The sequence below is a fragment of the Caretta caretta genome, chromosome 7 (genome assembly GCF_965140235.1).
Source record: "Caretta caretta isolate rCarCar2 chromosome 7, rCarCar1.hap1, whole genome shotgun sequence".
Lineage (NCBI taxonomy): Eukaryota > Metazoa > Chordata > Testudines > Cheloniidae > Caretta > Caretta caretta.
The window spans coordinates 55,046,052-55,066,872 of record NC_134212.1 but is presented as its reverse complement, the minus strand read 5'-3'; the positions used below and the strand labels follow the sequence as shown (position 1 = coordinate 55,066,872).

Below are 20,821 nucleotides of genomic sequence, written 5' to 3'. Positions count from 1 at the left end.
ATACATGGTTTGGGGTGTTTTTTCTGCTGCTGTATCCATTTGTGGTGGTTTGTGCCCCTTTTTCCTAAATCCTCTTTCTTCTTCCTGCAGGACCCCAGGACCAACACACAAGCCCAAATTTTCTCCTCCTGGCCATTCTTGCAGTACAAAGTGGTATGACCAGGCCATAAGTGTCTATCCTAAAATTTGCTTGATGTACAGGAGCTACAAAGTGGCATAACCGTCTCCTCTGCCAACTGCCTCCAAATGCTCTGATGCGGGGACAGGGTCAAGTGTGCCTGTACTACAGCAATTCACAACTGGCATTAGGTCCCATCTAAATTCATACAAGAGACCCGAGCTAGCTGACATAAGTTAAAGCAGCCCCTGAGTTGCTCCAACTTATGTCAAGTGCTGGGTTCAGCATAATTGCCCTACGGGAATCAAGTGCTTCTTGCTGGCCCACCTCTTCTGTTCTGAGTGTATATGATGAACTTTAGGCCACAGAAACCCATTACCGGGTGTGCATCTGCTTGATCCATAGGTGCTGGAACTAGGGGTGTTGCTGCACCCCCTGGCTTGAAGTGGTTTCCATCATATACAGGGTCTACCAGTGGTGGATGAATGAGGCCATAACAGCAACTTCCATTCAACACTAACGGACCTGCTACTAGGCAGTCTCAGGGGCACTGGCTGGTAAGATAATTTGTGGGTCTCTAAATGATTGTTTTGTCAGCAGGTTTCCAGCACGGTCAGCATGGGCACAATAGGAGGTGTGGCATGCTGTGGTTTCTGACTCACCTTTCCGCTGTGTTGTTTTTTTGTAACATTGTTGTATTGTCCTATTTTTGCTGCCTGTTTTCCACATTTGCCCTTGCTCTATTTCAATCATTTATGTGGCCTATGCTTCGAAGGCTCAGACAGACTGTATAAGCCCCATACAGACAGACAACTGTTCACTGATGTTTTCCGTTCTTGTTACTTTGCTGAATGATAGAAGAGGGCTTCCTTGCTGGTCCTTTCACATACAGTAATAATACCTAGCACTTCTATAGTGCTTTCAATCTTCAAATCAGTTTAATACTAATGCTTGATACTGCTTGGGTGAGTTGGTCTCCCTGTGTCTGTAACATGCTCCTTTTCCTGGCTCTTTGGAGAGGCTAAAGAACATTTGCCCTCTTCAGCTAGCCCTGCCACTGCCCCAAAACACAATTTCCAAACTAGACTCGGTTTGTCATAAATCAAAGAATAATTTACTGGCAATCACTCAGAGAATCCTTAAACAGGAGAGTTGAAAATAAACTTGCCTATAAAGTTGCTATGGAAAGCATCTCCTGAATGGCACAAACTGCAGAGACAGAATGGAGTCTGGTTTACTTTCCTGGAGAGCGCAAGGCTGGTGCTTTGGTGGGTACCAAGTGGGACCAAGGCGTGTGTGTGTGTGTGTGTGTGTGTACCAAGTGGGACCAAGGCGTGTGTGTGTGTGTGTGAGAGAGAGAGAGAACATGCAGGGTAAGGCTCCATCAGTTTTAAGGCATTGCATGTGTTACTATTCTGCCATTTCACCAGCTGGTTATTTTCCTCAGTTTAGATTTCTGCATGTAACCAACAAGACAAAGCACCCTCTGGCGAACGTTTTTTTCCCTCTCTCCAGCATGTGTCTATGAATGCTGGGGTAGCTGCTCAGGATGTACCTATTTTCCAGTTCACATCAGCACTGCCAGTTTCTCTTATCAGAGTGTAGTTCCTTCTCCTTGGTGGCAATGTAAAGGTGCAGCCCCCCTTTTTAGGTGCATGTTCTCCACCTCGCAGGGCATGCAAGGGGTTAGCCCCAATTCACAGGAGATCGGTCAGCCTGCAGTTACCACCTTCTATGTGCACGCAAGGGTTAAGGGTTAGTTTGCTCCCTCTTAACTCCCCCCTCCTCCCCCGCGATTGGCCCATGGAGAGGGGAAGGGAGAGACTGCAGTTTTCCTCCTCCCCTCTTCGTATGGTGGGGTCAGACTGCACTAGTTCCTTCTCTTGGTGCACGTAAGGGTTAATCTCCTGTAGCCTTATTTATCCGCCCGGGGCTCTCAGCTCGCCCTAGTGCACGCTCCCCGCGCAGCGATCTCAGGCTGCAGCCCTCCCCTTTTCGGTGCATGCAGGAAGTTTATCGGGCCGCACTTCTACCCGCCCCTGTGCCTAGGAGCAACAAGGGGTCAGACCCGGCCCCGGCCAGGCTGCGGGGAGCTCTCGGGCTGGTTTCCTCCTCGCTACCACTCCCTCCCTTATGTCTCCCCGCCCCCCAGTAGCCGCCCCACCCACGCTCGTGGGACTCTTGCTGCGTTGGGGGTGCTCTGACTGTGAGTCTGGGGCGCACGCGAGGGGCTCCCGCGCCCCGGTTACTCCGCTGCGTCTCCTCCTGCTCCGTGCTGGGGGGCGGTCTGGCTGTAGCCCCGCGCAGACAAGCAAGGGGGGGCTCTCCAGCTGCAGCCTGCACGGGGCTCGGCGGCTCGCGTGCGCCCCCGGGCCCAGCACCGCCCCGCTTGCCCCGAGCGCCAGGGCGCGGCCCCACCCTGGGGCCGGGCGGAGGCAGGGGGCGGGCGGGGGGTGTCTCCCAGTAAGATCTCGCGGTGCTGGCGGGGCTCAGCCTCCTTCTCCTCCCTGGCGAGCGGTGACTGTGCAGGGCGGCGCGGGGAGCCAGGCAGCAGCCGGAGGAGGCTGCCCCGAGGACAGCGCGATCCGCCCGCGCCGGCCGGCCGGCAGCAGCCCGCGCCTCGCCCAGCCCCATGCCCGAGTGGCGCTGAGCCGAGCCCAGCCCAGCATGGCCACCACCGCCCCGTGCACCCGCTTCACCGACGACTACCAGCTCTACGAGGAGCTCGGCAAGTACGGAGCCCGCCCGGCCCTGCGCCCCGGGGACCTCCGGCTGCGTCCCACCCCCAGCCCAGGAGCCCCCGCCCGCCTGCCTCTTCCCCCACCCCCCTGCCCTGCCCCGGCGCCGCTGCGGCACCCTGGCTGTCCCGCTCCACCTTCCTGTGCCGGACTGGGTGCTGCGAGCTCCCGGGCTCCTCCCGTTGCCCTGGCCCTGGGACCGGCAACTGGCGTCCGCTACACCCGAGGATCCTGCCACCGCCGCCCCTACAGTGGGACCGGGAGGGGTCTGCTGCACTCTAGGGCCTCCCGCGTTCCCTTCGTCCCTGTTCTGCATGGGGAATGGGTGCTACTGCCCCCCGGGTTACTCCTATCTCAACCCCAGGTGTAGTTACAAGCCAGGGTGCCCCCCATCCCTGCACCATGTGAGGCTGTGTACCCCAGGACTTACTTCCCATCTCCTAGCTCTGCTCTTGAACTGCTTGGGGCTGCTGCACCCTGCTCCCCCAAACCATCCTGGTGATAGCCATAATCCGGGACACTCACCCAAGCTGTCCCTGCTATCGCTCCAGCTTCCTCCTGAGATACTCCCCTAGCCCTGCAAGAAGGACCAGGTTCTGCGGCTGTATAGGGGATCTCCCCTCCCCAGTATTGGGATCAGGCACTGCTGCACGCAACTCTCCCCCCCCCCCCCCACACTTAGACCTGCAGTGGGATCCTGTGGGGATGTGGAGGAGATGCAGCAGTATACAGGATGGGATCATTGGGTGTTGATGCATCCCTGAGTACTGCTGCATCTTTCCCCCTCCTTCCCTGCACCAATCTCTGGGCACTGCTGCATCTCTTTACCCCATCCCCACATGGATTCCTAGGCTGCTGCTGCAGCCTGTGTCTCAGCACCCAACCCTGGGCCAAGGAATGGTGCTTGCAGTGTTTCTGGTTGGTTTATGTGGAGAGGTTGGGGGTGGGAGCAGAAGTTGAGGAGGGGTCAGGACTCTGGAGTGTAAGGAGGGGCCCAGCTGCCTAGAGCCAGATCCTCTCTGATGGATTAAGTTTTCCATGGGGCTGCTGTGGGTTGTCTGTTCTGTTTTGTTTTCAGTTCCACTGTACAGACTTCTCTGGGGACTGGTGGGACCTAGTTCCCCACTCAGAGGCTTGGATACCTCACTGTCAACTTCCCCTTATTCACACTTCTGACCTCCCTGAGTTTTTCTTCCGTCAAGCCCGTTCTCTTGTCTCTCTCCCCACCATTTTTTCTGTTGGGACCACTTTCCAGGTTTTTTCTCTCCCCACAACCTCTTAGGGCTTGGGCTGTCTTTCCTTACACCTTTTTTTCTTACGCTATCTCCCTTTTCTTCTAAGAATCCTTCCCCTTTCTGTTCTGCCACTTAGTGCACTTCTCCCTACAGCCCGTCGCAGCAATAATAATTCATATTTATAAAATGTTAACTTACAAACAACAGTTAGCCTGCCAGTCCCCCTGCACCTCTGGGAAGAGGAATTTATCTCTAGTTCACAGATAAGGAAATGGGTGTAGCAGAGCTAGTGGCTCATCCAAAGTGCTGCGGTGATTCAGTGGCCCAGCTGGGACAAGAACCCAGGAGAACTGATTCCTAGTTGTCTTCTCCAGCCACTAGACCATTATGGGATGGACTTCTTGGCGATGTTTCCAACCTTATGGGCTACTCCTCTTTCACTCTTCAGCTCCTGTATGTTATGTCTCTGCACCCTTCTCCCCTCCCCACCATGGTGTACTGTTTGTGCTTTCCTGCTTAAGGCCCCTAGGAGGCCTCAGCCAGGCATTTGGGTATACACTTTTCCTCTGGCGTTATTTGCTGACTTGACATGTCTAGGTTGGGGGTGGTAGTCGTTCCAGTTGCATTATTATTTTCAATTTCACAGCCCCCGCTATCTTTCTTCTAGGGGAGCCTTTTCTGTGGTCCGCCGATGTGTGAAGAAAAGTTCATCCCAGGAATATGCTGCAAAAATCATCAACACCAAAAAGCTGTCAGCCAGAGGTTAGTATCCAGATCTGTCCTTCATCCCATTGCCTTTCTCTATGAACAGGAGAAACATGATTGGAACTTTAGTTGCAGCAAGATTATGGGCTTTGTAGGTGCTTGTCTTGTAGTTTTAAGTAATAAGTAGTGATGCAAATGGTAGACTGAAGAAGTGTTGCAAGGATCTCAACTTCTGGGAGTACTTCCTGTTATCTTTTCTCTTTTTGAGGACCTACTATGTCCTCAGTGTGCCAGCATTGCTGGAGGTCTTCTGTGCTTTGGGGTATAGTCTTGTTGGATAAAGGATCTTTTTAGTTTCAGGATGTCGTCATAGATGGTGTATTCCTCTTGTAGCTAATCCTATGTCTAATATGCTCATATTTGAACTGGATGGAAGGGTTCTCTAAAGCTTCTAAAAGAACCAAATTAAATTTCTGTTGTTCTCCGCAGCCACCTAACTCCGAAAGCCTCTCTTCAAAACCTGTACGTGTCAACTGAGCTCAGAATAGTGGTACAGAAAGGAACAGAGAATCTGTCATCCCAAATTTATTTGCTGAACTTTTCTTGTGATTTGTCCTGGTTCATTTCACAAGGAAGGCTCTGTATGTATGAAGAGTGAGGTGGCTTCCACTGTGGAGGGACATGGGCAGGAGCTGAAATCGATTGGAAAAAATACTGAATTGGATTGCAGTAGGAGGAACTATAAAGAGAGATGTAACTGGCTGAGATCTCCAAGGGAATGAATGTGGAAGAGGAGGCTAAGAGAAGACTTAATGCACTTAGGCCATTCAGTTTTGACAAAAGTGACAAATACTATGTCCCTGATGAGCTAGATGATCAGCCGGAGGCTGAGAACCAGGTAGTATATTGACCAGCAACTGAAAGGGTGGCACCAAAGAGGCGATGAACATAGCTCAGGCTGTCTGATTCCTAAAAAAGAGAAAAGGACGATACACTATCTCCCCAGTGCCAGCGCGTGAAATGTGATGACAAGAGCAAAGTATAGCCTGCAGAGAGGCAGTGAATGTTCACCTAGTGTAGTTCATGTAAAAGCTAATGACAGGCACAAAGGGAGAATCTGTGGATCAAGAATGATTTTAGAACCCTGGGAAGAGTGCTGCAGACCGAAGTCAACATTGGTGATGTTTTGTCTTTCTAGTAACTAGTGCAAGTAAAGTCAAGAGTGATACTGGAGACCAGCTGATGGATCTGTGGATGGCCTAGAAGGGGAAGGCTGTCGATGTACAGAACGGATGCCAATGCTCTGTGAAATCTCCACTGAAGCACATGGGATCCCAGTTCTGTGGGTTCAAAACTGGCAGGGCTAGTTACGCAGACTTTAAACTGACTAAGAAATGGGTAATTGGGAGCGTTTGCTTAATGAAAGGAGAATATGATGTAGTGGACATAACTGAAACCAAATAATGCAGAGAACCATCTCGTCAGCATTAGTGGGTATAATCCTCTTTGTCTGCGGGACAGGGTAATACTCTAAATTAACAAAACCAGCAAGAAACAATTTTCCCATTAACAGAATGGTAGCGAAATAATCTGGTAAGGTTGCAAGAAGTGACAAAGCTGTAGGGCTAGAGGAAAATGAGAACAAAAAATTCCTAAAACAGTTACCGTGGAGTCCAAAATCTCCAGATAATGTGGTCATGTAGGATTTCAAGTACTCAGACAGCTGTTGAGTTACAAATACAAAAAGTGTGGAACATCATCACTTCTCAGATTAACTAAAGGTTAAATAAATGAGCCAGGAAGTAGGGAATCCAGCTAGAGGAGAAATCCTCCTTGATCTACTTCTTACCACTAGGATCTTACCACTTGATCTACTTCTTACCACTTGATTGAAAACATAAGTGGTGTTGGACGCTTCTGTGCTAGTGATTTGTGAGCTCTGTTAATTCAAGGTATTGATGAATAGGTTCATAGAACACAGCTGTCCAAAGGTATCTGATTTGGAGAGAGCAAATGTGGGGGGAATTATGAAACTGGCTGAAAGAGAGAAATATTGGGAGGAAGAAGTTGTGGCTGATCAGGCTTCTTGAGGTCCCACTGAAATATCTGATGGCCACAAGGAACTTGTATTGGAAACGAAGTGGGGAAAGACAAGGCAACAAAGAATTAATGATAGTCAAAAGGGTTGGTGGGAATAGAGGCTCAGATACGGTGGGACTGGGCGCCATGTAAGAACCTAGATGGATAAACACTGTAAAGGCTCTTCAAACTAGAAATGTTAGAGAGATGTTAGGGCTGTTAGCCAATGATAAGGGAGATGAAATCAACAACTGTAAAACGGCGGAGCTGATGAGCAGTTCTTTTTAAAAAGCTGTCTGTTATGGCAGCAGGACCGTGAGTGAATTCTGCAATAGCCTGGGTGTACCTTGCCTGCTGCTTCCCATTCCCATGTTAGTTCTTGCCTCATTGGGAGCACACACCCATATAGCTTCTGCATATATTGGGGTATCCCCCCATTGCCCCACTCCCAGTACCCTCCTCAGACTTCTGTAAGGCGTTTGACTTGGTCCCACTCAACACTTTAATTAAAAAAAACTCTAATGATATGAAATTAACACGGTACATGTTAAATAAATTAAAAACTGGATAATTGATAGGTTTCTAAACGTAATTGTAAATGGGGAATCCTTATTGAGTGGGTGTGTTTTTCAAGTGGGGTCTTGCAGGGATCTGTTCTTGGCTATATGCTGTTTAACATTTTTTATCAGTCATGCGGAAGAAAACCTAACATCCCTGATGAAGTTTGCAGACAACACAAAGATTAGAAGAGTGGTAAATAATGAAGAGGACGGGGTCACCGATACAGAGTGATCTGGATTGCTTGGAAAGCTGGGTGCAAGCAAACAATGTTCGTTTTAATATGGTTAAAAGCAAATGTCTAAATCTAGGACCAAAGAATGCAGTCCATGCTTATAAAATGGTGGAAGCAGTGACTCTGAAAAAGATTTGGGGGTCATGGTGGATAATCCCAGTGTGATGCTGTGCCCAAAAAAGGGGGTTCTCAAAGTGGGTTGCAAGGTGTCAGCCCAGCCAGGACTGGGGCTGACAGCCCGAGTCCCTGTTAAATTAAATTAACACCCTTCTCCCCCCCCCCACCCGTTTTTAATTGAAAAGGGTGGTCGCACACAGAGGCTTGCTGTTTGAAAAGAGTCACCAATACAAAAAGTTTGAGAACAACTGAGAGCTAATGTAATCCTCTGATGCGGAAATGGGGATCTTGAGCAGGAGCAGAGAGGTTATTGTAGCTCTGTATTCGGCACTGGTGGGATCGCTGCTGGAATAGAGTGTCAAGTTCTGGTGCCCACAATTCCAGGGCATTGATAAATTGGAGAGTATTCAGAAAAGAGCCACAAGCGTGATTTAAGGATTGGAAAACTTGCTTTATAGTAATAGAGACGGACCCAAGGCGCTCAAGCTATTTAGCTTAACAAAGAGAAAGTTAAAAGGTGATTTGATTACAATCTAAAAGTACCTACATGGGGAACAAATATTTGACAGTGGGCTTTTCCGTCTAGCAGAGAAAGTGTAACACGATCCAGTGGCTGGAAATGTAAGCTAGGCAAATTCAGCCTGGAAATAAGGTACACATTTTTAACAGTGAGGATAATTAACTATTGGCACAATTTACCAAGGGGCGTGGTGGATTCTCCATCACTGACAATTTTAAAATCCAGCTTGGATGTTTTTCTAAAAGATCTGCTCCAGGAATGGTCCCTTGCTGGCCTTGGAATCTAGACATTAGCATAGCTCCTGCCTTCCACACAGGTCAGTCCAAACCTCCTGACCTGCCTCTTGCACTGGAGGAGGGTCCCCCTTGCCTTGGCTTCTACATTTCAGAGCTCTCATATGCAGGGGAACCACACACCCCTGACCCCGAATAGCATTGCTAAATTGAACATTTAAAATCTGCTCCTAGCAGGATTTGAACCTGTGTTTACCCAGGGTACTTACTACTGCTTCAATGAGAGGTGCCACACCACTGGCTAGGAATATAACTCATGCTCCCTTCACAGGGGTTGACCTGCAAGTATGCTTCCCATGAGTACAATCATAGACTATTAGGGTTGGAAGAGACCTCAGGAGGTCATCTAGTCCAATCCCCTACTCAAAGCAGGACCAACACCAACTAAATCATCCCAGCCAGGGCTTTGTAAAGCTGGACCTTAAAAACCTCTAAGGATGGAGATTCCACCACCTTCCTAAGTAACCCATTCCAGTCCTCACCTTCTAGTGAAATAGTGTTTCCTAATATCGAACCTAGACCTCCCTCACTGCAACTTGAGACCGTTGCTTCTTATTCTGTCATCTGCCACCACTGAGAACAGCCGAGCTCCATCCCAGGGCTTACTAAGGGCAAGGAGCTCTGACCTGCTTCCATGCTGGCTTTATGGGAAGAGGTACTTCCAAAGGAGTCTTCCTCAAGAAAAGCAAAGCAGTGGGGTGTGACTGACTTGGAAGTGATGGAGATCATGATGTGTAGCTGAAAAGCAGGGAAGGGAATGCTTAGGGAAAATTAAATGTAATATGAGAGAAATCATTGAATCCTAAAGCCTCTGTTAATGAGCTTAATGAACTGCAAACCGTTGTTTTTATCTTGAAAGTCACGAACTGAAGGGGAACCGGCGGGTTAGAAATAACCCTACGTGGCACCCATACAGTGTTTACCACCCTAAAAGCGTAAAAAGCAAATACTGTCCTGATTTTTTTTTTTTTTTTTTAAAGGGAAGTCCTGGCAATCACGGTCAAATAAACTCATCCCTTTATAAAATAATGGGACAAATATGAAGGGACAGATCTGTAAGCACCTCAACACAACCCTAAACCAACTTCCTGGCATTATAAAGAATAAACTTTGTCAGACAAATCTGATCTAAATACAGAGTCAGTGGACGCATTAGACATCATAGTTGGAATTCATTAAGCTACTTGGTATTTGTGTTATGGTGGAGTGTAGGAGGCAGGGCCCACTGTGCTAAGCACTGTATAGCAGAATGACAGTCCCTCCCCCACACAGCTTGCAATCAAAGTCAGGGGTTCTCAGACTGGGGGTCATGACCCCTCAGGGGGTTGCGAGGTTATTATGTAGGGTGTTGCGAGCTGTCACCTCCACCTCCAAATCCCGCTTCACCTCCAGTTTAGTGTTAAATGTGTTTTTACTTTATAAGGGGGGGTTGTACTCATAGGCTTGCTGTGTGAAAAGGATCACCAGTGCAAAAGTTTGAGAACCACTGGTCTAAGTACAAGACAATAGCCAATGCTGGGAGCGGGATACAGTGCTTCAGCCACCTGAAATTCAGGTTGGCTTGGATTCAGTCTGTCACATGGCCTGAGAACTGGCTGGAAGGACTAAAGGGTAATGATAAACAGCCATGTCTTGACTCGTGGGGATGTGTGTTGTTGGAGCTGCCGGGATAGTTGTTAGGCCTTATTTTGACTTTAGATCTGTAGAGTGGCTTGGAAGATACCCATGAAGTAGGAGTGAGTGAATTGCTTAAGGTGAGCCAATGGGTCTGACTAGCAGTAATCGCTTCAGAGGAAAGAATCAAGGAAAATTTAGTCTTACTATTGGAGGGAGGCAGGGACTAGAGATTATTCTGTAGGGAATTCATCTCCTTAGGGGAACGATGGAAGCCCCATCAATAGCTTCTTTTCAGATTAGGCTGCACAAATTCCTCCAGAATAAATGGTATGAAACAGTCCTACACTGGAAAGGGGTGGATAGGACTCTGCTGTGGTTCTTTCATCCCACCAGGCCCATCTATACTCTTGACTGTCAGGGAGGTTTCTGGGGCAGTTCACAAACAGTAATGGGAGCAGGAGAGGATTTTCTGCTGTTGGCCTTTGCCGCTGTTGTATTTGCTGCTGAATCTTTGGAAGGTGACATCCCCAAGGACACAACAAAAAGGGCAGCTTTCTGCCCTCTGCATGAAGGAGGACGTTCTTTTAGGCCTGATCTTTGTTTCTGAATCAGCACCTGTAATAGGGTAAATGTCCTTTTTGAGATGTGAGGTGGCACCTAATTTGGAACACAGGCACTGCTCACCCCTCACTGGATGCTGGAGCTGAAGCGTAGCCTGGGGTTTATTGCCAGGATGTGGCCCTTGTGGGGTTCAAAGCAGCAGAAGTTCTGCAACTCTTGAAAGGCTCCCTGGAGGGTCCTGGCAATCACGCCTGCTCTCTCTCTCCTGCCCTCCTGCCACTGGAAATAGGAGATGATGCTCACCCTGTCTTGGGGAGATTCTGTGCTGCACCCAGGCTTGTAGTCTGCCTCATTTATTGCTCCTGGGTGCGCCAAGGAGGCAATCTGACAGTTGTCCCTCTCGGGGGTCTGGATGGTACGAAGGCTGGGGATTGCTCTCCCAGCCCGCCTTTGGCTCCGAGAAGCTCATCACCTTGGACTGAGTCCTGTCCCCTGTAGCTCAGTCACAGAGGGGCTCAGTTCCATGAGGGCTGTGGGTGGGGTTTCACAGTAGCAGTTTCCTGGCCTTGCGAGGCTCGGGTACCAGGTGAGTGCAGTGTGTGCAAGTGCTGACCTCCAGTTGAGCATGGACTGCTTTCAAGGTATTCAACCTCAGTCTGGCAATCCTCAGAGCAGCCCAGGCTCCTCTGTAGCTACAGCATGCCCAGCTGAATTGGATGCAGGCATCAGTAGTGTACTGCAGCCCAGTGCGTAGGCTCCTCATTAAGGCAAGGAGAGCCCACAACACCACTCGCAGGAGCTTGAAGCACAGATTCTGGGGTGTGTACAAGTGCCTGTGTGTGTGTTTCCTTGCGGAGACAATGCATCAGACCCTGCCTGTCAGGCTGCACTTGGAACATCAGGATGTGTTAGATGGAATCTGGTGGTCTGGGCAGGGAGTGGGCCTTGCTGCTAACTTCTCCCATCCCAGCTCCTTCCTCCTCCTCTGTTAGCTGTCTGAATGGCGGCATGCATAGGAGCGTGTGAGAAATAGACTGCGGTGAGAATTTGGGATTTTTGCTGGCCGTGTGTGTGTGTGTGTGTGTGTGTGAGAGACATGGGAAGTGACACTGTATCGGTTTCTGGGCCACTCACTTATTGTCTGATGTGGATAATGTTCAAATGTAAGGAGTGGGAGAGTGGGGTGGAGTTAATAAGGGAGGGCCCCTGAAAAATATTTCAAGGGCCCATCTTCTCCATTAAATGTATCGATTGCCACTGGCTGGACTTCTCCATTCTGAATTTTAATACACATGCATGGAGCAGGAAAGTAAGAAGCCGGGGGAACGGGGGGGGGGGGGTATTAATACGCTTACGTCATAAACTGCAGCCTTGCACCTCGTGCTAGCTGTCTTTCTCTCTACCTCTCCCTCCTCCCCCCTGGTCTGTGCTCACCTCTTCATCTTGCAGTGTCACTTTTTAGAACACTGTTTTGAATCATGATTATTTATCACTGCAGGAAACTTACTTGGAGAAGGGGGGTGTGCATGTGGGGGGAGAGAGAGAGAGACCCTGACCTTGAAGAGATGGGGGAAGGGACTGATGGCCGCATTTCACTTTCACCAACAGCATTAATTGCTCTCAGTGTGGCAGGAGGGCCAGCAGTGGGGGGTGCTGCTTGTGCTGTGGTTTGCAATGGCCGGAAGCTGGTTGCCTGACATGGGTTTCAGTGCAATGGCCAGCGTTACCCCAGGTTGCCTCTCGGTTTACGCTGTATATTTTATAAAGGAGCTGGAGCGGGGCAGGCAGGATTTCAGCTTGCTGTCTGTCTGTCCTCTTTGGTCCCACGGGGTGTTAAATTACCGGCATCAACAATGGGGAGGGGGAAGGGAGGAGATGCAGGCACACAGATTGAGCAGGCGTTCCTAGTGTGGAATTGTGGCCCCTGCAGAGGCCTGGGAAGGGGGACTAGGGTTTTTTCCTTTCCTGTTCTTAAGACTGGGTTTGTGCACGGCCCAGATGTGATGAGACTAATTCTTGCCAGTGTCCCAGAGGTCCTGGGCTCTGCAGCACTAACCCTACTGGAGAGCCTGGTCTGACACATGTCCTGGTGTTCCTTAGGCTGAGCAGGTAGGGGTGGTGGTTTTGGAGCACACTGTGGATTCTTGGGACAGGGAGCATTAACTGTGCTTCTTGTGTGAAAGATGCTGTGCAAAATCAAGTTGCACGTAGCGCTTGTGTTGAATTTGGGTGTGTGTGGAAATTTCCCTGCTGCGGATAGATTTAATCTCCCTCTCTGGATATAGCTAAAACTATCCCTGCCAGAGAGAACGCTTATCCCTGGATCATAAAAACACTTCTGAAGAGGGAATTTTTTCCCCTCTTCTACCAAATGGCAGGTTATTATCACAGATGTTCTCAAGGAAGGATTGTACTAGCTTCCTCCCCTCCCCCCATAGGATTTTATTTCCCCAACCCCTGCAAATTAAAGCACTGGCTGTGGGTATTATTGCATATGCAATAACTTGTCAGAGACGCCCTATAAAAGGGGAAACATACAAATATAAAACCTAGGTTAATTTTGTCCATTTTCCCCCCTCCAGCCCCTTCACCTGCCCACAGTCTGCTTAGGCATCTTCCCCCTTTCTCAGGTTCTCATGGTTGGTACACATAGTGTGTTTTTCTTTGTGTAAGAGTTAACTTACCAAACATCTTAATGACCATTTGTAAGCTGTAAAAGGAAGGGAGGACACAGGAGTGAAGTAAAACAGCTGGTTTTCAGAGCAGCCTGTGGCTGGGGAGCTGCTGGCCAGAGAGGTGCTTGGGCGCAGGATCACTGGCATGGGAAGGTAATGTGGGATGTTGTAGGAAGCAGTTCGCTGCTCCTTGCCTCGTTCTGCCCACTTGCAAAGCAGCTGGCTGTGGAAGGTAGGAGGGAAAAGAAGCAGCCAGAATGAACTGGTTTGTGATGGGCGGACACACTTGCTCACTGGAGTTTCTGCCCATGGAAGAAGAGAGGAAGTGTAAACTCTGCAAGTCATACAACTCTTGTTCCTGCCAGCCATTACCACAACACTAAGCTTAATGTTTCAGGCCATGGGGTTCTGTGAGACAGGTTGACCTCAGATTCTCTTCCATCCCTTCTTAAATTAAATATCTGTTGAAATACCGCCACATACTGCAGTAATGGCTCCTCAAACTCTCTAATGACAGGTTTCAGAGTAACAGCTGTGTTAGTCTGTATTTGCAAAAAGAAAAGGAGTACTTGTGGCACCCTAGAGACTAACCAATTTATTTGAGCATAAGATTTCGTGAGCTGTAGCTCACGAAAGCTTATGCTCAAATAAATTGGTTAGTCTCTAGGGTGCCACAAGTACTCCTTTTTTTTTTTCCAAACTCTCTAGTGTCATTGCTTATATGCTCATTGAATATTGCAGTAGAGTATTTCCTAGGAAAAGGAGTTGGTAGAGTGGAAAATCTTCAGCAGTAAGCATCTTGATTATTGAAAGACTAGTAGGGCATGAGCCTCAAGTCCCCCTTGAGGGAATTGCTGGTCCCTAATCCTGAGGTTTTGTGCTCTGGTGGCTTTTTGCACCCGCTGCCTCAGGTTTCAGTCCTAGCTCCTACTTGGACACCAAGGTCCTTGTTGGGTGAGTGTTCAGTGTGTCCATCAGTGGCAGATAATTTAATAGTAAAGTAATTGATCGTAACAGTTTGTTCTAATGTATGCCTTTTAAAAATTGATGCCGCTCCCGCCCCGCCCCCCCCCCCCCCACACACACATCTGATTGCGTTGCAGAGTTGCTGTTATGTGTAATTCTGAATTAGGGGGAAGCTGGTGGTTGGTGCACATGGCTGGTTCCAGAGAACTGCAAGCCTAATTTAGAGCTGTCTGGAGAGCTGATTAATGTTGGATATAGTCTGCCAGATCTAGCCTGTTTTGTTACCAGGGGGCAGGAAGTTAAGAGATGCCTGTGGCTCGCTGTGTATGCTTGAAACTCTGTTCTAGCTCATACTGGCAGGGTAGAGTCTGGAGGAGAATTCTCTCTCTCTCTGAGACAGGAGTTGAGTAAATACAGTGACCTTTTGAGGAACGGGTGTTCATGTGCCCAGGTGTGATACTGGAGTCTCAGTATTTGTGTGTTAAGCTCTTAAGAGCCGGAGCTACCAATGTCCTAAGTAATGAGCCTGTTGTTTTGGTGGCTCAGTACCAGGTTCCTGCTCTGGGGGTAAGTCCTGTTCCAGACACGCACCGTTCTTTAAGGCCTAGTCTGCACTGTGGCAGGAATCATACTATCAAGGACCATGCACCGATCTGGTGGTTATGCTCCATTTCCCTGATCAGCAGAGCTACTGATCTCTTTCTGAGAATCCTGTTAAACTGTGCTGTAGGCCAGCCCCTCTTCGCCACCCAACATGCTTTCAAGGAGAGTTGCAACACAGCTCTTCAAGTACACAACACTTTCTGCACTGATAAGCCCTGGGAGCAACAACTACAGTTAAAATAAAAGGAGTTCTTGTGGCACCTTAGAGACTAACCAGTTTATTTGAGCATAAGATTTTGTGAGCTACAGCTCACTTCATCGGATGCATAAAGTGGAAAATACAGTGAGAATGTTTTTATACACACAGACCATGAAAAAATGGGTATTTATCACTACAAAAGGTTTTCTCTCTCCCCACCCCACTCTCCTGCTGGTAATAGCTTATCTAAAGTGATCACTCTCCTTACAATGTGTATGATAATCAAGATGGGCCATTTCCAGCACAAATCCAGGGTTTAACAAGAACGTCTGTTAGGTTTCAGAGTAGCAGCCGTGTTAGTCTGTATTCGCAAAAAGAAAAGGAGTACTAGTGGCACCTTAGAGACTAACCAATTTATTTGAGCATAAGCTTTCGTGAGCTACAGCTCACTTCATCACGAAAGCTTATGCTCAAATAAATTGGTTAGTCTCTAAGGTGCCACTAGTACTCCTTTTCTTTTTAGTTAAAATGTTGTTATTGCTAGCATGGTTCAATGCTTGGGGCCTAAGGCCTTGTCTACATTGCAGTTTTGTCAACAAAAGTCAGCTTTTGTTAACAAGACAGCGGAGTGCACACACCGAAATGGTCCTCCCACCGGTGCAACTCCCCTGCTATGCCAACAGTAAAACCGCCTCAACAAGGTGACGCAGTGTCTGTGCCGTAATTAACGTGGTGGGTAACCTAACATAGGCCAATTTATCTTTGTAGTATACAAATGGGAGTTCTGGTCTGCTGGGGAAGGAGTGGGTGAGGAGTTGGAATAAGGACCTGGTTGCCTGAACAAAAGTGGGGGAATGGTGGCTGGACAGACTGGCTCAGTGGTGGGCACAGGGATTCAGACAATAAGTGCCAGAAGAGGTCTAGGGATGGCATTGAACCTGCAGTTGTGGAGCTGTTGAATTAGCTTTTGGGGGTATTGCTGTGATGGGGGGTGGGGACAGGGATTGACAGATTAACCAGATGCCTGCCAACCATAGGATTCAAGCTACTCACTGGAGGGAGGGGGATCTGCCAGCAAAGCCAAGAGAGAGCACTGCTTTGAGAAGCCCAGCTGCCCCACTCTTCAGCTGCTGGGATTCCTAGCCAGGTGCTGTCTCTGGACTCCACATGTGAGCTCCATTTGCCAGATCTGGCCCTGGAGAGTAGGGGTCTGACAGACTTCAAGTTCTACTTGCTTCTTAGCTCCAGAAGAGTCTCTCCTTTCCCAGAGCCTTTTGGGTGCGGCAAGTTTGCAGTGAGAAGGGGCGGGGGGGGGAGAGGTCTCTGCTACTCTTCTCCTTTCAGCCTCTTTGCTTTGGTGTGTGTGGGGGGTCCTCTCTCTTCCTCACCAGGAATAGCTCCAGTTGCCTACCTTGTACTCAGCTTTCCTCGGAAATGGGGGTGATTCTTGAGTTTCACTGGTGCCCACAGGGTTCAGAAGAGCAGGCACAGAACTAGCCAGCCTGGAAAAGTTCTGAGCATCAGCTGAGGCAGCAGCTTGAGCTGTCTGCCTGCAGATGCTGCATCAGCTTAATCCCGGTTTGTCCCCAAAAGGCTTTCTTCACAATACAAGCTAGAAATTTACTTCACTTTTTAAATGAGAGCATGAGCAGTTTCTATAGAAACTGTGGTACAGGTCTCCCCACTCATGAGGGGGTTTTCAGCCCCTTTAGGATCCCCTGACTTGAGGATGAGAATCATAAAGTTCAGAGACCTTCTGGTGAGAGCTAGGGACATGGGGAGAGGGGTCAGGGAAACATGCTCCCCCCCCTTCACCTCCATTTCTCTTTCTGCAAGATGCAGGGGAGCTGATGCTTGCAGTCCTTAGCAACGGACTGTCCTGTGGAGGCTGCCCTGCAGCAGCAGAGCAGGAAGTGTTGCTTTCCCCTCTTACTCCAACCCCTTTCTAGCTGTGGTTTGCAGTATGGGGGTTCTTGACAGGTGATGCTTGTGGAGGGGGAGGAATCATTGCTTGGAGATGGTGGCTGTTATGGAGGGCAGGGTTCTCCCAATCCCAGGGGATCTCTGAGAAAAAGGGGAGCAGCTGTTCAACACCCCTGAGTAGAGTCAGAGGTCCTGGATGGAGTGGGGAGTGAATAGAGAGGTTCTTAAAGATAATCTGAGAAAGCACTTGTTCCCCCTCTCCTCCCAGGTGGGACTGAACACACTTTAGCCCAAGGAGAGGAGTTTCCCCCGACTGGTCTCATGCAGCGGAGCCTGGATTATTTCCTGTCACTGCAGTTCTGTTTTTAATGTGCCTTACATTCCAGAGGGGTTTGCAATGGGCGGCTGAGCTTCTAATTGAGGGATCTCCTTATCTGTGCAGCAGAATGTGGTATGGGTGTAAAGTTCTCCCTCATCACGGAGATGATGCATGTGTTCAACCTTCTGGCTCACTTGCTGCCTGGGACTTGATGTCATGCACCTGATCTGAAATATGAAGCATGACTGCAGAAGGGATGGTTGTTCAGAGCCAGCTTTGCTGGGATATGCCTGTTAGAGGCATGTCGCAAATAGCATGCATCCAGTGGAAGCTCTCCTGGGGGAAAGCAGTTTGTTAAACCTTCTCTTGTATTGGTCTCCTGTGCTTGCCAAACATGTTTTAGCATTTCTGCTACAGCACTGAAAATTCGAGTACAATTTTCAGTGCTGGAGAGCACTGGCCATCCTTGCCCCCAACATATGTTTGATCTAGGTTTTCAGCTACTGTGGGCAGTGTCAGCTAAGTCCAGTGCTAATTCTAACGCATGGCTTACCTTGTGTGTGGGGTCCGCTGTGCGTTGTTAGTCTGGGATAACTCAGCTGACCCTCTCCTCCGCCCGCCCAGAACAACAGCGTTTCTTGGCGGGCGGAGGAGCGTGGCAGCCATGTTTGACGCCCATTGTCAAATACTGCTGAGAGGTGTAGGTGACTCTGGTGGCTGGTCACATCTTGGGCTGCTGCAGAGCAGGTGACCCAGCTTTCTGGACACGTGTTGCCTCCTTAGCTCTTTGTGGCTGTGTGGTACACTTAACTTGGGCTCGTGCCTTTACCATGAAATGGGCTGCTTATCTACGGCACCAGATAAACGTGGAGAGATTTCTAGGCTTGCAGATGACTTGTTTCATAACTTCCTCTATCTCCTTTGAGCATGTGGCTGAATACCTCTGCTTTGGAAGTTCACTTTTCCTGTACAGAAATACTCTTGCTCTGTGTTGGCACTAAATTCAAGTGTCGTCCACACCTTTAGCTTCTCTGGAGAGAGGGAGGGTTCTGGCTTAGAGAGGGACTGAAAGGAGAGCGCAATTGAATGATTAGAACATGGGAGTTTGCCTTCCTCCTGCATCTCTGACTTCCTGGTTGCTGCTTGGCAGTGACTTGGAGCCTTCTGCTGACTTGTATCTCTGCTGGCACCTAAGTAAATGGATTTGGGTACTAGTAAAGCGCTCCTTGTGGCCTTTGATCTGACCCAGATGGGTTTCTTCCAGCTGAGGGATGAAATGAAGCAGCGTGGCGGAAACTCAAGAGACACTGGATGCTGTGGGCCTGGTTCCCCTTCTTGTTTAAGAAAACGGGGGGCCTGCGCAGAATTCAGTGGCATTAAACCAGTGCAAAGATATGTGGGAGGAGGATCAGGCCCTAAATGTCTGTATAGGAAAGCGTGACTCTCTCCAGAGTGGGGTAGGAGCTCCCTTGATAGAGGGGCACATTCTGGACTGAACAAATGTGGAGCATGAATTTTCTGAGTGAGAGTGTGGGTCCCTCTAGGTCAGTGGTTCCCAAACTTTAACAGCTCGCGAACCCCTTTCGCTAAATTGTGAAATCTCCTAAAAATGAATATTTCCAGGGATTTAAGTTAAAATTTCCTCCACACTCCTTGGAGCTCCTGCTGCTGGATCCCATTGACCACCGTGGTCAACTGAGCTCGGGCTGCAGGTCCCGCTAACCACCGGGGCTCAGGCTGCCAGCCCCAACTGCCCGGCCCCGCTCTCCCTGGGTCTCAGGTTGTCAGCCCCGTGCGGAGTGTTGGGGTTTGGGTGGCCAGCTCCCCCGCTGATGGGGGCAGGGCTCGGGCTGCCAGCCCCAACTGCCCGGCCCCACTCTCCCTGGGGCTTGGGCTGTCTGCCCTGCAACTGGGTCCCACCTGCTGTCTCCAATGCCCGGGGTCCTCTGGCCGCCACTAGTGAAATTTTTCTGGCGAACCCCCTGTAACGTTCTGTGAACCCCAGTTTGGGAACCACTGCTCTGGGTGATTGTGGGTCCCTGCTTAGCCAGTAGCTTTTACCATCTCCTCTGTCAAGCTAGTAGTTGATATGTAATTCCCTCAGCCAAGCCTAGCTCTACTTCATTCAATGGGAGCATGCTCCTGGGGCCTGAAATGAGCTCACTTGGTTGAAAGTGTCTGTATCTAGTTAAGTGCTTCAGGACCCTCTGCTGTGAAGTGGCAGTGGGCTTGAGGCAGAGGTTGAAGTCCTGGAACAAACAGGTCACTGTGCTTCTTCAAGAGAGGCAGCCCACATATCTGCATCTGTTTCTGAATAGCTCTGTGCCCTGCTGTCTCAGTTGCAGTGTGTCCACTTTAAGATGGTTCATCTGCAATGCAGCTGTTAGCAGGGAAGTTCTGTAAATCAAGAGGGAGCGAGCACAAGCGAGTCCAGCACCCGCAGTTTCTGTTGGGTCCTTGTTGTGGCAGAGGGAAACTCCTTCAGAGAGAGAGAGAGAAGGAGAACGATGCAGATAATAGAAGCCTCCTTCAGTGCTTCTATGTCCACCAGCCGCTCAGGGGCTGCATGAAAAGCACAATGGGTAACAGCCATGGAACTAGAAAATCCTGTCATGTTCTTCTCTTCTTGCCCCTCCCACCCCCAATAGTCTAACCCGGTGTTTGCTTTGAACTGACATGTCTTGCTGTCTTTATTGCCTGCCCACACCCCCTTCTCACACAGGATGTCCTGTTACAGCAAAGGGCCTGGGAGCTTCCGTTTGGAACTCTGATCCCAAACTTGGAAATTCAAGCCAGGCTGCGAATCTCTAATCTTTCCATCTGCTCCACCACGCGCTGCACAGTCTGGCCGGAGAGTGGGGTGCTGCTGAAGTGGGGACTGTGCTGGCGACCTGGCAGGCAGGATTGAGGTGCTGCTGCTATGCAGGAGCTCTGGGGTGGGAATTGTGTGTCCAGCAAGCCGAGTGCTGCTCAGGGCTCCTGGGGAATGAAGTGTGTAGGGCGTGACTGTAGCATTGTAGCTGTGGGGGCTGCACATCCGGTGGGCAGGATGCAGTGGCTGCAGGGAGCTCTTGGGACCTCAGCCCAACAGGCGGGGCACTGGTCTGGGGCACATGCCCAGGAGGTGCACTCAGTATTCAGTTTCCTGCTTAATTCCTTTCCCCATTTGGCACACACAAGCAACTGAGTTACTGAAAGACTTGCCCAGCGGATCAGTGTGGACTGGTATCACATTCGGAGTGAACTCTCTGGTCTTCCAACCGGAGGCTGGCTGCCTTGCATGTTTGAGGAGGAAAGTGCTCCATGGTTTCTGGACTCAAGGGTGTGTCAGTTCAGAGCAAATGCACCTTTATTCCCCCT

General features: G+C 49.5%; 1 protein-coding gene across 32 annotated transcripts in view; it reads left to right on the top strand.

Moving 5' to 3' along the window:
- Positions 1-2,614: 2,614 nt before the first annotated feature.
- Positions 2,615-20,821, top strand: part of CAMK2G (calcium/calmodulin dependent protein kinase II gamma) — a 177,056-nt gene continuing 158,849 nt past the window's right edge. For 14 of the 32 annotated variants that reach the window (XM_048859082.2, XM_048859071.2, XM_048859074.2 and 11 more), the window contains exons 1-2: positions 2,617-2,850; positions 4,759-4,853. In XM_048859082.2, the coding sequence (XP_048715039.1) occupies positions 2,786-2,850; positions 4,759-4,853 (160 nt within the window). In that variant the 5' untranslated portion in view covers positions 2,617-2,785. Of the gene's footprint in view, positions 2,851-4,758; positions 4,854-20,821 lie in introns of all 32 variants that reach the window. The other 18 variants (XM_048859076.2, XM_048859065.2, XM_048859069.2 and 15 more) reach the window with 4 other exon arrangements.